Raw genomic sequence first — 15,779 nt, 5'->3', positions numbered from 1 at the left:
TAACCTCCTGCCGCCCTCCCTCTCTCTGTAACCTCCTGCCGCCCTCCCTCTCTCTGTAACCTCCTGCCGCCCTCTCTCCGTAACCTCCTGCCACCCTCCCTCTCTCCGTAACCTCCTGCCGCCCTCCCTCTCTCTGTAACCTCCTGCCGCCCTCCCTCTCTCCGTAACCTCCTGCCGCCCTCCCTCTCTCTCTAACCTCCTGCCGCCCTCCCTCTCTCTGTAACCTCCTGCCGCCCTCCCTCTCTCTGTAACCTCCTGCCGCCCTCCCTCTCTCTGTAACCTCCTGCTGCCTTCCCTCTCTCCGTAACCTCCTGCTGCCCTCTCTCTCTGTAACCTCCTGCCGCCCTCCCTCTCTCTGTAACCTCCTGCCGCCCTCCCTCCCTCTGTAACCTCCTGCCGCCCTCCCTCCCTCTGTAACCTCCTGCGGCCCTCCCTCCCTCTGTAACCTCCTGCGGCCCTCCCTCCCTCTGTAACCTCCTGCCGCCCTCCCTCTCTCTGTAACCTCCTGCCGCCCTCCCTCCCTCTGTAACCTCCTGCCGCCCTCCCTCCCTCTGTAACCTCCTGCCGCCCTCCCTCCCTCTGTAACCTCCCGCCGCCCTCCCTCCCTCTGTAACCTCCCGCCGCCCTCCCTCCCTCTGTAACCTCCTGCGGCCCTCCCTCCCTCTGTAACCTCCTGCGGCCCTCCCTCCCTCCCTCTGTAACCTCCTGCGGCCCTCCCTCCCTCTGTAACCTCCTGCCGCCCTCCCTCCCTCTGTAACCTCCTGCCGCCCTCCCTCCCTCTGTAACCTCCTGCTGCCCTCCCTCCCATAACACGAACAATAGGAGCAGGAGTAGGCCATTCAGCCCATTCAATGATCTACTTCAACACCATTTTCCCTGCACTATCCCCGTATCCCTCGATGTTTTTAATATGTAGAAATCTATCGATCTCAGTCTTGAACATACTCAGTGACTGATCCTCCACAGCCTCTGGTGTAGAGAATTCCAAAGATTCACCACCCTCTGAGTGAAGAAATTCCTCCTCATCTCAGTCCTAAATGAGCTGCCCCTTATTCTGAGACTGTGTCCCCTGGTTTTAGACCCCCACAGCCACAGGAAACATTCTTCCTGAATCCTACCTGTCGAGCCCAGTAAGTATTTTGTATGTTTAAATGAGATCACCTCTCATTCTTTGAAACTTGAGAGAATACAGGCCAAGTCTCCTCAATCTTTTCCTCATACGACAATCTTGACATCCCAGGGATTAGTCTGGTGAACCTACGCTGCATTCCCTCTATGGCCAGAATATCCTTCTTTAGATAAGGAGACCAAAACTGTCCACAATACTCCAGGTGAGGTCTCACCAAGGCTCAATACACTGCAGTAAGACATCTTTACTCCCGTACTCAAATCCCCTCACAATAAAGGCCATCTTCCCTCTCTGTGTAACCTCCAGCCCCCACAACCCTCTCTATCTCTTTAACCTCCTCCAGCCCCTACAACCCTTCCTATCTCTGTAACCTCCTCCAGCCCCTACAACCCTCCCTATCTCTGTAACCCCCTTCAGCCTCTACGACCCTCCTATCTCTGTAACCTCCTCCAGCCCCTACAACCCTCCCTATCTCTGTAACCTCCTCCAGCCCTTATGACGCTCCGAGATCTCTGCGCTCCTCCGATCCCGGCCTCTTGAGCATCCCCCGATTCCCCATCGCTCCACCATTGGCGGCCGTGCCTTCAGCTGCCTGGGGGCCCTAAGCTCTGGAACTCTCTCCCTAAACCTCTCCGCCTCTCTCTCTCTCTGTCTCCTCCTTTAAGACGCTCCTTAAAACCGACCTATTGGTCACCTGTCCCTAATATGTGGCTCGGGGTCAGATTCTATCTGGTTGACGTTGCAGTGAAGTGTCTCAGGGATGTTAAAAGTGCCGTATAAAAGTACACTGGGATTGCCCGTCATGGCTGAAATCCCCTTTTCCTTCTCCTCCAATCAGATGGCGATGTCCAGTTTCAGAACTACGAAGCCACGGCAGCCGGCCTGATCCAGTCCTTTGTCGAGCGGTTCTCCGAGGATGACCAGTGGCTGGAGCGGAATCTCCAGGAACTCTGTCGGAGCGACTTTCACTGCTGGAACCACGTCTAACGCCCCTTCCTGCCGCAGTGCGTTGCGATGAACCGGTTTTTATTTTGTATTTTGTATTTTTTTGGGGGGTTTGCTTCTTTTCAATTTCCTTTCGAAAGCCGGTTCAGAACTTTGAATTCCTCAGGTCAGTTCTCAGATGAATTCGTGTGGACCCCTATGACTGATGGAATGGGTTTTAAACGGTTTTTTGGACTGCGGGGGTTCTGTAGTGTGTTACTGACGGGCGCACGTGAATCTCACAAGGCAGTCGTGAAGTTCCTCCCCACCTCTAATTAACCTCCCTTTCCACCTACACCCCCCCCGCCCCCCTCAGTGCTGGGAAGCCTTCAGACTGTTAACCAGTTGCAGTCTTGAAGTGTGACCCATCCCAGACTGTAAATGGAACAAGGTTAAATGGCTAGACCCTTTTTTATACATCATAAAAAAAAAAACCACAGCTCTGGCAGCCAGCCGAGAGTGGGGGACGCTGCTCCAGGATTTGCTTCGAATCCCCTTCTCCCAAGGTGCAGGGGGCTGTGCTCTGACTGAATGCACCACCATGGGGGACCCCCTGACCACTTCATAAGACCATAAGACATAGGAGCAGAAATTAGGCCATTCGGCCCATCGAGCCTGCTGCGCCATTCAGTCAGCACCTACTGTGACCTCTGGTTTCTCTCGCGTGTGGCACCTGACAGCTCCGCTCGTCTTGCCGGCACGTTAACGGAATTGTACTGTGATTTTATTCCTTTCGTTTTTAAATAATGCTGAGGGTGGCTGTCGAAATGACCCTGACTGATTGATTAATATTGGGAATTGTGGGGGGGTCTAACGGTGAGCGGGTGTCGTGTTTGTGTTCAGGGATGAGGGTGGTGTGATCTCCTGGTTGAGATTGGTCTCTGTTTCTCTAGCTCCTACCAGGAATAAAAAAGTGTCCTTCTCTGACCGGTGTGTGCTGTTCAGTGTTCTCGAGGATGGGGGCCCCTTCCCCCACTGTGACAGGATGATAGTTGCTGATGTAGGGGTAGGAGCGGTGAGCTCCTGGGACTGTGAACTTCACAAGAGTGAGAACACAAGCAGGAGGAGGACATTCGGCCCCTCGAGCCTGTTCCACTATTCATGGCTGATCTGATTGTACTTTCCTGTCTCCCCTGCCCCCCCAACCCTCGACTCCCTCGTCGATCAAAAATCTGTCTAACTCGGCCTCGAATATATTCAGTGACCCAGCCCCCGCTGCTGTCGAACTAGGGATTGTTGGCTTGGAGTTTGTGCTCAATCCTTTGTGTGGAGAGACGGCTCCCTCACTCAGTGACAGTGTGATCGCACTGCCTGGAGTAAGGAGAATAGTCAATTGGAGAGGGAGATAAGGGGGTAGTGGGGGGAGAGGGAGCTGAACCCCACAGACTCCAGATGAACAGAGGTGGGGAGAGAGGGTGAGGGACCCGTCTGGAGAAAGGAAGCTGCCAAACCAGTCCGGACAAATGCATTTTTAAACCTTTTAATTCGACCTTTTACAAAAACAACCATTTAGACTCCTGCTTTCAACATTTTTCACACTGCCAAATATTATATATATCTTTTTATATTATTTTTTTTAAAAAAGGACAAGGTTTTTGCATAAATATAATGATTCCAGAGAGAGAGATGGTGAGATTTGTGGCCTGTGGTGTTAAGCCGTTAGTGCTGTAAAGGAACAAGCAGAGTGGGATTCGGAGGGCGTTTAGTCGAGGGGTCCCTGGTAGATGAGCTTGATGTAGCCTTTGTCACCAGTGAGCCAGGTGGCACAGAAGGGACAGGCCGCATGGAAGTCGTGTGTGCCATGAGGGAGCGGGATCCGCGACCAGTACTTCACCGTCTTGGCTGAGCAGACGTGACCACAGGGGCAGAAGGCGTGACTGGGAGGCCCGGCGTCCAGGTACGACCCTGCTTCGCATCCCATCCACAGGGGCACGTAGGGCCCGACCTGCCGGCAGAGAGGGCACTCGCGTTCGTCTGTGGCACCCCCAGCCTCCTTGCGGCAGCCCCAGCTGTGGTAGCCGTGGACGTGGCCGCAGCTGACGTACACCCAGGGCTGCTGCTTCTCGATGACCTCCCGCCGGGCCAGGCTGGGGAATGCCAGTGTACTGAAGCCCACCGGGCACTGCGGGCGCGCTGCATTGATCTCCTGCCGCAGCGCCTCCAGGTGCTTGAGGGTGGGCGCATTCTCCAGACCTTCGGTTGTGCGCCAGAGCAGTGTAGCACCACACAGGTCAATCAGCGAGCCATCCTGTAATACGTTGGATTCGTTCTCCACCTAAAAACAAAAGAATGGTGATTATAGAGCGAATCAAACACCCTACACTGTCCCCATCAAACACTCCCAGGACAGGTACAGCACAGGGTTAGATACAGAGTAAAGCTCCCTCTACACTGTCCCCATCAAACACTCCCAGGACAGGTACAGCACGGGGTTAGATACTGAGTAAAGCTCCCTCTACACTGTCCCCATCAAACATTCCCAGGACAGGTACAGCACGGGGTTAGATACAGAGTAAAGCTCCCTCTACACTGTCCCCATCAAACACTCCCAGGACAGGTACAGCACAGGGTTAGATACAGAGTAAAGCTCCCTCTACACTGTCCCCATCAAACACTCCCAGGACAGGTACAGCACGGGGTTAGATACTGAGTAAAGCTCCCTCTACACTGTCCCCACCAAACACTACCAGGACAGGTACAGCACGGGGTTAGATACAGAGTAACGCTCCCTCTACACTGTCCCCATCAAACACTCCCAGGACAGGTACAGCACAGGGTTAGATACAGAGTAAAGCTCCCTCTACACCGTCCCCATCAAACATTCCCAGAACAGGTACAGCACGTGGTTAGATACAGAGTAAAGCTCCCTCTACACCGTCCCCATCAAACACTCCCAGGACAGGTACAACACGGGGTTAGATACAGAGTAACGCTCCCTCTACACTGTCCCCATCAAACACTCCCAGGACAGGTACAGCACAGGGTTAGATACAGAGTAAAGCTCCCTCTACACTGTCCCCACCAAACACTCCCAGGACAGGTACAGCACGGGGTTAGATACAGAGTAAAGCTCCCTCTACACTGACCCCATCAAACACTCCCAGGACAGGTACAGCACGGGGTTAGATACAGAGTAAAGCTCCCTCTACACCGTCCCCATCAAACACTCCCAGAACAGGTACAGCACGGGGTTAGATACAGAGTAAAGCTCCCTCTACACCGTCCCCAGCAAACACTCCCAGGACAGGTACAGCACGGGGTTAGATACAGAGTAAAGCTCCCTCTATACCCCTCCTTTAAGCTATGAATGGATCTTTGGGTTGGGTTCCTGTGCTGAGATACTGCACTCTGTGCAGGTCACATACCAGCTTCCCTCTCTGCTGTGCAGACCGTGTCTCCCGCAGGGCATACACATTTCCACAGACTGAGATCTCGCGCCACACACCAGGCAGGGAGTCATCACAGAAACCATGAGCAGGGTGCATCACCAGGACGCCATTCGTGGTGAGACCGTCCATCAATCCATCTGGAGTCCGCCACTTTGCAGCTCTCTCCTAAAGACCAGTGACACAGAGAGGGGTCAGAACACAGACTGGGGGTAAGTACGGAGAGAGAGGGGTCAGAACACAGACTGGGGGTTAAATACAGAGAAAGAGAGAGGGAGAAGGGTCGGAACACAGACTGGGTGTGAATACAGAGGGGGCAGAACTAGACTGGGGGTAAATATCGGGAGCGGGTTAGAACATAGATGGGGTAAATACAGAGAGGGGTCAATATACCGATGGTGTAAATATGGACAGAGAAAGGTCAGAACAGACTGGTGGTAAATAGAGAGGGGTCAGAACACAGATTGGGGGTAAGTACAGAGGCATCAGAACAGACTAGAGGTGGTAAATGCAGAGAGAGAAGGTTCAGAACACAGACTGGAGGGTAAATACAGATACAGCGGGGTAAATATGGAGAGAGAAAGGTCAAAGATGGGTTAAATACAGAGCGAGGGATCAGAACAGACTGGGAGTAAATATGGAGAGAGAGGTCAGAACACAGACTGGGGGGTAAATACGAAGAGAGAGGGGTCAGAATAGATATTGAGAGAGGGGTCAACTAAACGGGGTAAATACAGAGAGGGGTCAAAACACAGAATGGGTAAATGGGGACAGAGGGTGTCACAGACTGGGGGTAAATGGGGACAGGGTATCACAGACTGGGAGTAAATGAGGACAGAGGGTGTCACAGACTGGGGGTAAGTGGGGTCAGAGGGTGTCACAGACTGGGGGTAAATGGGGTCAGAGGGTGTCACAGACTGGGGGTAAATGGGGTCAGAGGGTGTTACAGACTGGGGGTAAATGGGAACAGAGGGTGTCACAGACGGGGTAAATGGGGACAGGGTGTCACAGACTGGGGGTAAATGGGGTCAGAGGGTGTCACACACACTGGGGGTAAATGGGGACAGAGGGTGTCACAGACTGGGGGCAAATGGGGACAGGGTATCACAGACTGGGGGTAAATGGGGACAGAGATGTCACAGACTGGGGGTAAATGGGGACAGAGGGTGTCACACAGACTGGGGGTAAATGGGGACAGAGGGTGTCACAGACTGGGGGTAAATGGGGACAGAGGGTGTCACACAGACTGGGGGTAAATGGGGACAGAGGGTGTCACAGACTGGGGGTAAATGGGGACAGAGGGTGTCACAGACTGGGGGTAAATGGGGACAGAGGGTGTCACAGACTGGGGGTAAATGGGGAGAGGGTGTCAGACTGGGGGTAAATGGGGACAGGGTATCACAGACTGGGGGTAAATGGGGACAGAGATGTCACAGACTGGGGGTAAATGGGGACAGAGGGTGTCACACAGACTGGGGGTAAATGGGGACAGAGGGTGTCACACAGACTGGGGGTAAATGGGAACAGAGGGTGTCACAGACTGGGGGTAAATGGGGTCAGAGGGTGTCAGACTGGGGGTAAATGGGGTCAGAGGGTGTCACAGACACTGGGTAAATGGGAACAGAGGGTGTCACAGACTGGGGGTAAATGGGGACAGAGGGTGTCACGGACTGGGGGTAAATGGGGTCAGAGGGTGTCAGACTGGGGGTAAATGGGGTCAGAGGGTGTCACAGACTGGGGGTTAATGGGGTCAGAGGGTGTCACACAGAGGGGGTAAATGGGGTCAGAGGGTGTCACACAGACTGGGGGTAAATGGGGACAGAGAGTGTCACACAGACGGGGTAAATGGGGACAGAGGGTGTCACAGACTGGGGGTAAATGGGGACAGGGTGTCACAGACTGGGGGTAAATGGGGACAGAGGGTGTCACAGACTGGGGGTAAATGGGGACAGGGTGTCACAGACTGGGGGTAAATGGGGACAGAGGGTGTCACAGACTGGGTGCGGACAGAGGGTGTCACAGACTGGGGGTAAATGGGGACAGAGGGTGTCACAGACTGGGTGGGGACAGAGGGTGTCACAGACTGGGGGTAAATGGGGTCAGAGCGTGTCACAGACTGGGGGTAAATGGGGTCAGAGTGTGTCACAGACTGGGGGTAAATGGCGTCAGAGGGTGTCACACAGACTGGGGGTAAATGGGGTCAGAGGGTGTCACAGACTTGGGGTAAATGGGGTCAGAGGGTGTCACGCAGACTGGGGGTAAATGGGGTCAGAGGGTGTCAGACTGGGGGTAAATGGGGTCAGTGGATGTCACAGACTGGGGGTAAATGGGGACAGAGGGTGTCACACAGACTGGGGGTAAATGGGGACAGGGAGTGTCACAGACTTGGGGCAAATGGGGTCAGAGGGTGTCACAGACTTGGGGTCAGAGGGTGTCACAGACTTGGGGTAAATGGGGTCAGAGGGTGTCACACAGACTGGGGGTAAATGGGGACAGAGGGTGTCACACAGACTGGGGGTAAATGGGGACAGAGGGTGTCAGACTGGGGGTAAATGGGGACAGGGTGTCACAGACTGGGGGTAAATGAGGACGGAGGGTGTCACAGACTGGGTGCGGACAGAGGGTGTCACAGACTGGGGGTAAATGGGGACAGAGGGTGTCACAGACTGGGTGGGGACAGAGGGTGTCACAGACTGGGGGTAAATGGGGTCAGAGCGTGTCACAGACTGGGGGTAAATGGGGTCAGAGGGTGTCACAGACTGGGGGTAAATGGGGTCAGAGGGTGTCACAGACTGGGGGTAAATGGGGTCAGAGGGTGTCACAGACTGGGGGTAAATGGGGACAGCGGGTGTCACACTGGGGGAGGGGGGGAGGAATTGTAAGAAAAGTGTCTGATGAAAGATACTGAACTGGATGAATTTTGCCAGCTGTTTCTGCTGGTTATTTTTCTAATATACCCCAGTCATGGGCAGCTTCAGTCACAGGCTTTGGAGATTTTCGGTCCACCCTAACCACTCACCAGAGCTTTTAATAACCTGGGAGATCCAGGGGACACTGGCCCCTGTGCTGTTAGCAGTGCACGGTCCAGTAGATAGAATCCCTCCCTCCGCTCCGAGTCCGAAGATTGTCAGCTCCAGCCCCACTCCAGTGATCGAGCCCCATGAACCTGGCTGACACTCCCCAGTGCCAGGAGGAGTATAGGACTTAGGATCAAGAGTAGGCCATTCGGCCCCTCGAGCCTGCTCCGCTATTCAACAAGACCATGGCTGATCTGATTGTGGCCCTCAGCTCGACTTTCCTGTCTGCGCCCCCGGCCCCCATAACCCTCGACTCCCTTGTCGATCAAAAATCTGTCTGACTCGGCTGTGAATAGGTCTGATGACCCAGCCTCTGCTCTCTGGGGAAGACCAACACTATACTCCATCTGTCAAAATTCAACCCACTCGCTTAACTTTAACTAGTCTCTGCTCGCTCTTTACCTCCACTTGGTCAACTTCCTTTCCTATCTATCTTGCTGTCATTGGCAAACTTATGAATTCAGTCCCTCCACCCAAGTCATTGATATAAATTGTAAATAGCTGAGGCCCCAGCGCTCTACTAGTTACAGATAGCCAACTCGTAAAATACCCATTTCTCCTGACTTTCTGCTTCCTGTTAGCTCTTTTCATGTTAATATGTTACCCCCCTACACTATGTGGAGTACTGAGGGAGTGCTGCACTGTCGGAGGGTCAGTGCTGAGGGAGCGCCGCACTGTCGGAGGGTCGGTGCTGAGGGAGCGCCGCACTGTCGGAGGGTCAGTGCTGAGGGAGCGCCGCACTATTAGAGGGTCAGTGCTGAGGGACCGCCGCACTGTCGGAGGGTCAGTGCTGAGGGAGCGCCGCACTGTCGGAGGGTCAGTGCTGAGGGAGCGCCGCACTGTCGGAGGGTCAGTGCTGAGGGAGCGCCGCACTGTCGGAGGGTCAGTGCTGAGGGAGCGCCGCACTGTCGGAGGGTCAGTGCTGAGGGAGCGCCGCACTGTCGGAGGGTCAGTGCTGAGGGAGCGCCGCACTGTCGGAGGGTCAGTGCTGAGGGAGCGCCGCACTGTCGGAGGGTCAGTGCTGAGGGAGCGCCGCACTGTCGGAGGGTCAGTGCTGAGGGAGCGCCGCACTGTCGGAGGGTCAGTGCTGAGGGAGCGCCGCACTGTCGGAGGGTCAGCACTGAGGGAGCGCCGCACTGTCGGAGGGTCAGCACTGAGGGAGCGCCGCACTGTCGGAGGTGCCGTCTTTCAGGGTGAGACATTAAACCGAGGCCCCGTCTGCCCTCTCGGGTGGGGGTAAAAGATCCCACGGCCACTATTGGAAGAAGAGCAGGGGGGAGTTCTCCCCGGGGTCCTGGGGCCAATATTTATCCCTCACCCAACATCACTAAAAAACAGATGATCTGGGTCATTATCACATTGCTGTTTGTGGGATCTTGCTGTGCGTAAATTGGCTGCTGAGTTTCCTACATTACAACAGGGACCGCACTTCAAAAAAAAAAAGTCCTTCACTGTCTGTGAAGTGCTTTGGGACGTCCCGAGGGGAGTGACAGGAGCTGGGAGAGTCCAGCTGTGCGAGGCTGTAGAGGGATGGCTGCCACTTACACCGAGGAAGATGTTCTTCGACGAGTCGAATCCGGCTGCGTAAATGCGCGCGGTGTAGGGTGGGCTGCGCCCGCAGGTGATGCGGCATGCGAACCTGGAGATGGTGCTCTGCATGGACTGCGAGTCGCTGTTGCTTTGGCTGCTGGGTGCCGTGTCGGTCACCACGAAATCGATGAGCGTCTCTGTCGATCGGCCGATCTGTAACCAGAGAGCGAGAGGGAGCGTAGACGATCGGAGCTCCTGGCAGCACAGTCCCGCAAGCCCCTGCCTCTCCCCCCTACCCCCCCCCCACCGCCACAGCCCAGTAACCTCCCACCTCCCTCCCCCAAACCCCCCCTCCGCGCCGAGGCTCCTTTACCTGGAACATGTCCGTGTTATTGTCGTGACTGTACTCCACGATGACAGACTGACTGCGAGACAGGGTGTAAGACACACTGTGCTGCCCCATGTTACTCAGTGCCTGTAATCAGAGCCCACTGTTAGCTCGCGGACACAGCAGACCACCGACGCACGCTTTCATATTCCCGATTCTCAAACGTGCACAATTAGATCTGATTTCCAAGCTTCTCCTTTTGAGAACGCAATACCGTCAGAACTCACTGGTATTGTACCGAGGGAGCGCCGCACTGTCGGAGGGTCAGTGCCGAGGGAGCGCCGCACTGTCGGAGGGTCAGTGCCGAGGGAGCGCCGCACTGTCGGAGGGTCAGTGCTGAGGGAGAGCCGCACCGTCGGAGGGTCAGTACTGAGGGAGCGCCGCACTGTCGGAGGGTCAGTGCTGAGGGAGCGCCGCATTGTCGGAGGGTCAGTGCTGAGGGAGCGCCGCACTGTCGGAGGATCAGTGCTGAGGGAGCGCCGCACTGTCGGAGGGTCAGTGCCGAGGGAGCGCCGCACTGTCGGAGGGTCAGTGCTGAGGATGCGCCGCACTGTCGGAGGGTCAGTGCTGAGGGAGCGCCGCACTGTCGGAGGGTCAGTGCTGAGGATGCGCCGCACTGTCGGAGGGTCAGTGCTGAGGGAGCGCCGCACTGTCGGAGGGTCAGCGCCGCACTGTCGGAGGGTCAGCGCCGAGGGAGCGCCGCACTGTCGGAGAGGTCAGGGCCGAGGGAGCGCCGCACTGTCGGAGGGTCAGGGCCGAGGGAGCGCCGCACTGTCGGAGGGTCAGTGCCGAGGGAGCGCCGCACTGTCGGAGGGTCAGTATTGAGGATGCGCCGCACAGTCAGAGGGTCAGCGCTGAGGGAGCGCCGCACTGTCGGAGAGGTCAGGGCCGAGGGAGCGCCGCACTGTCGGAGGGTCAGCGCTGAGGGAGCGCCGCACTGTCGGAGGGTCAGTGCTGAGGGAGCGCCGCACTGTCGGAGGGTCAGTGCCGAGGGAGCGCCGCACTGTTGGAGGGTCAGTATTGAGGATGCGCCGCACTGTCGGAGGGTCAGTACTGAGGGAGAGCCGCACTGTCGGAGGGTCAGTGCTGAGGGAGCGCCGCACTGTCGGAGGGTCAGTGCTGAGGGAGCGCCGCACTGTCGGAGGGTCAGTGCTGAGGGAGCGCCGCACTGTCGGAGGGTCAGTGCTGAGGGAGCGCCGCACTGTCGGAGGGTCAGCGCCGAGGGAGCGCCGCACTGTCGGAGAGGTCAGGGCCGAGGGAGCGCCGCACTGTCGGAGGGTCAGGGCCGAGGGAGCGCCGCACTGTCGGAGGGTCAGTGCCGAGGAAGCGCCGCACTGTCGGAGGGTCAGTATTGAGGATGCGCCGCACAGTCAGAGGGTCAGCGCTGAGGGAGCGCCGCACTGTCGGAGGGTCAGCGCTGAGGGAGTGCCGCACAGTCGGAGGGGCCTTTCACAGGATACATTAAACTGACCTCCCGGGTGGACGTAAATAATCCCACAGCCTCTATTGGAAGAAGGGCGGGGGAGGGGGAAGAGTTCTGGTGTTTGGGCAAAGGCCCTGCCTCACTCACTGTTTGTGGGATCTTGCTGTGTGTAAATGGGCTTCTGGGTTTCCTATATTACAACAGTGAGCGCACTTAGACAATGAAGGAAACACTTTGGGATGGCCTGAGGTGGTAAAAGGTGATGGGGATGTGTCGAACGCCAGCCGGAAGGTTACCTTTGATGCCAGGGGTGTCGATGTGATGTGGATGACGTCGGGCTTGACACCATTGGGACTCGCTCTCTTATACAGGGCCAGTCTACTCCTCCGTCTCCCTCGGTCTCCGTTAGCCAGTGACCCATTGTAACTGGAGCGAGAGAGAATTGGATCAGTGATTCAGGAGCGTCAGGGTGTGAATGACCAAATCTGCTGCAAAACACACTCAACATGAGCACGGCAAGAGCTGACCCGATCGAGCTCTTTAAAATGACGGAGGGGGTTTCGATAGGGTCGACGTAGAGAAGATGTTTCCCCTTGTGAGGGCGGGGGGGGGGGTGGGTAGGGGAGACCAGAACTAGGGGCCCATCGATATAAGACAGTCACTAATAAATCCGATCGGGAATTCAGGAGAAACTCCTTCACCCAGAGAGTGGGGAGAATGTGGGACTCGCTCCCACGGGGAGTGGGGAGAATGTGGGACTCGCTCCCACGGGGAGTGGGGAGAATGTGGGACTCGCTCCCACGGGGAGTGGGGAGAATGTGGGACTCGCTCCCACGGGGAGTGGGGAGAATGTGGGACTCGCTCCCACGGGGAGTGGGGAGAATGTGGGACTCGCTCCCACGGGGAGCGGGGAGAATGTGGGACTCGCTCCCACGGGGAGCGGGGAGAATGTGGGACTTGCTCCCACAGGGAGTGGTCGAGGTGAATAGTATCGATACATTTAAGGGGGAAGCTGGATAAACACATGAGGGAGAAAGGAATAGGAGGATATGGGGATGGGGTGAGATGGAGGGGTGTGGGAGGAGACTTGTGTGGGGCAGAAACACCAGCAGATGGGCTGAATGGCCTGTACTCTGTATTTAAAGTTACCTCCCTGCCCCAACTCCTTGTTCGTTCATGGCTCAGCATTGGCTCCCCCCCACCCACCCTCAACCTGGCTCAGTGACGTTAGGGTTCCCTTGGCTGTCGCACAGGAAGATTCCAAGGTCCAATCCCTGCTCTGTGCTGGGTACGCCCCCCAGCACCACAGAGAGGGGTAATGCTAGCCCAGGCTTCACTTCTGCCCTTCTGGAACGGCCCAGTCTTGACTGTGATGCCCGCCACAGGCAAACAGCCACTGGAACCAGACTGTGGGGGCGAGGTTCTGGGACAGAACGATGCTTAGGCCCCGGCTGGAGTGACTGTGTTCAGTTCCAGGCCCCTGTCCTCAGTCAGGAGGATACCGGCCCTGGAGTGGGTGATTCAACAGTGCAGATCACCGGGGCTGAGAGGGGGAAATTACAAGCAGGGGTTTCACACGAAGATTTGTAATCCCTGGGATTCAGGAGGCTGAGGCACGATTTGGCTAAGATTTTAAAGATTTTTGAGGGGAATTGTTAGGATCCACAGAGAGAAACTATTCCCACAGGTTAAAGAGGTATATGGGGGGGGTGCTGTGGTGTAGGGGGGGTCTAGAACAAGGGGGCAAAACCATAAAATCAGAACCAGGTCATTCGGTCGAGAATTTCAGAAACGCTTCACAGAAAGCGGGGAAGACAAGTGGAATTCTCTCTCCCACAGCCGCCCCTCCAGCCCTGTTACACAGGAACAGGAGGAGGCCATTCAGCCCCTCCGGCCTGTTACACAGGAACAGGAGGAGGCCATTCAGCCCCTCCAGCCTGTTACACAGGAACAGGAGGAGGCCATTCAGCCCCTCCAGCCTGTTACACAGGAACAGGAGGAGGCCATTCAGCCCCTCCAGCCTGTTACACAGGAACAGGAGGAGGCCATTCAGCCCCTCCAGCCTGTTACACAGGAACAGGAGGAGGCCATTCAGCCCCTCCAGCCTGTTACACAGGAACAGGAGGAGGCCATTCAGCCCCTCCAGCCTGTTACACAGGAACAGGAGGAGGCCATTCAGCCCCTCCAGCCTGTTACACAGGAACAGGAGGAGGCCATTCAGCCCCTCCAGCCTGTTACACAGGAACAGGAGGAGGCCATTCAGCCCCTCCAGCCTGTTACACAGGAACAGGAGGAGGCCATTCAGCCCCTCCAGCCTGTTACACAGGAACAGGGGGAGGCTATTCAGCCCCTCCAGCCTGTTACACAGGAACAGGAGGAGGCCATTCAGCCCCTCCAGCCTGTTACACAGGAACAGGAGGAGGCCATTCAGCCCCTCTCCAGCCTGTTACACAGGAACAGGAGGAGGCCATTCAGCCCCTCTCCAGCCTGTTACACAGGAACAGGAGGAGGCCATTCAGCCCCTCCTCGAGCCTGTTACACAGGAACAGGAGGAGGCCATTCAGCCCCTCCTCGAGCCTGTTACACAGGAACAGGAGGAGGCCATTCAGCCCCCTCCTCGAGCCTGTTACACAGGAACAGGAGGAGGCCATTCAGCCCCTCTCCAGCCCTGTTACACAGGAACAGGAGGAGGCCATTCAGCCCCTCCAGCCTGTTACACAGGAACAGGAGGAGGCCATTCAGCCCCTCCTCGAGCCTGTTACACAGGAACAGGAGGAGGCCATTCAGCCCCTCGAGCCTGTTACACAGCAACAGGAGGAGGCCATTCAGCCTCTCAAGTCTGTTCTGGTCAATTAAATCGTGGCCAATCTGTATTTTAACTCCATCCACCCACCCCGGTGCCATAACCCTTAATACTCATTAACCATTCAGAAACTGGGACAGAATGTGGAGGGGGAATTGGAGTAATTCAGGAAGTGGGATGGACAAAGATGGGGGAGGGGTGGGGTGGGGCTGTACCCCGAGGTTAATGATCCAGGTGCGGAGACACTTACCCCAAGACAATGAATTCTCCGTACTTGACGATGTCTTTGTCAGTGAGGGAGTGCTCGTTGCTGTTGGGTACGAGGGGAAGGTCCGGGGGTCTGTGCAGATCCAATGCCTCGGGGGTTACTGCCTGGCTGCACCCCTCCAACACCATTCTGTCAAAACACAGGGTAAGACAGGCTCCGTTAAACACTTACACAATGCATCATTGGCAGCACACCCACTGACAGGCACTTGAGAATCCCACTGCATTCCCCACTGAATTCTTACTCATCACAGCAAAGATGTTTGTGACAGGAATGGAAATATTTCTATTTTGAGAACTGCATGTAATACTCCCCAGGACAGGTACAGCACGGGGTTAGATACAGAGTAAAGCTCCCTCTACACTGTCCCCATCAAACACTCCCAGGACAGGTACAGCACGGGGTTAGATACAGAGTAAAGCTCCCTCTACACTGTCCCCATCAAACACTCCCAGGACAGGTACAGCACGGGTTTGATACAGAGTAAAGCTCCCTCTACACCGTCCCCATCAAACACTCCCAGGACAGGTACAGCACGGGGTTAGATACAGAGTAAAGCTCCCTCTACACTGTCCCCATCAAACACTCCCAGGACAGGTACAGCACGGGGTTAGATACAGAGTAAGGCTCCCTCTACACTGTCCCCATCAAACACTCCCAGGACAGGTACAGCACGGGGTTAGATACAGAGTAAAGCTCCCTCTACACTGTCCCCATCAAACACTCCCAGGACAGGTACAGCACGGGGTTAGATACAGAGTAAAGCTCCCTCTACACTGATCCCTTTCCCG

At 56.2% G+C, this 15,779-nt stretch overlaps 2 protein-coding genes across 2 annotated transcripts in view; one reads left to right on the top strand and one right to left on the bottom strand.

Moving 5' to 3' along the window:
* Positions 1-3,040, top strand: part of dpp3 (dipeptidyl-peptidase 3) — a 35,578-nt gene extending 32,538 nt beyond the window's left edge. The window contains exon 18 of the mRNA XM_078535644.1: positions 1,968-3,040. Coding sequence (XP_078391770.1) covers positions 1,968-2,116 — 149 coding nt within the window. The 3' untranslated portion in view covers positions 2,117-3,040. The remainder of the gene's footprint in view (positions 1-1,967) is intronic.
* Positions 3,041-3,581: 541 nt separating this feature from the next.
* On the bottom strand, positions 3,582-15,116 carry LOC144674156 (E3 ubiquitin-protein ligase pellino homolog 1-like). The gene is made up of 6 exons (XM_078535645.1): positions 14,971-15,116; positions 12,214-12,343; positions 10,480-10,581; positions 10,122-10,319; positions 5,479-5,667; positions 3,582-4,388 (listed from the first exon to the last, which is right to left on the bottom strand). Exons 1-6 carry the CDS (start codon positions 15,114-15,116, stop codon positions 3,816-3,818), a joined length of 1,338 nt encoding a protein of 445 aa, XP_078391771.1. The 3' UTR covers positions 3,582-3,815.
* Between the last annotated feature and the right edge of the window lie 663 nt (positions 15,117-15,779).

This window comes from Cetorhinus maximus, unplaced genomic scaffold (genome assembly GCF_964194155.1).
Source record: "Cetorhinus maximus unplaced genomic scaffold, sCetMax3.hap1.1 HAP1_SCAFFOLD_570, whole genome shotgun sequence".
In the NCBI taxonomy this organism is placed as follows: domain Eukaryota; kingdom Metazoa; phylum Chordata; class Chondrichthyes; order Lamniformes; family Cetorhinidae; genus Cetorhinus; species Cetorhinus maximus.
This window is presented reverse-complemented; position numbering and strand designations above follow the sequence as displayed.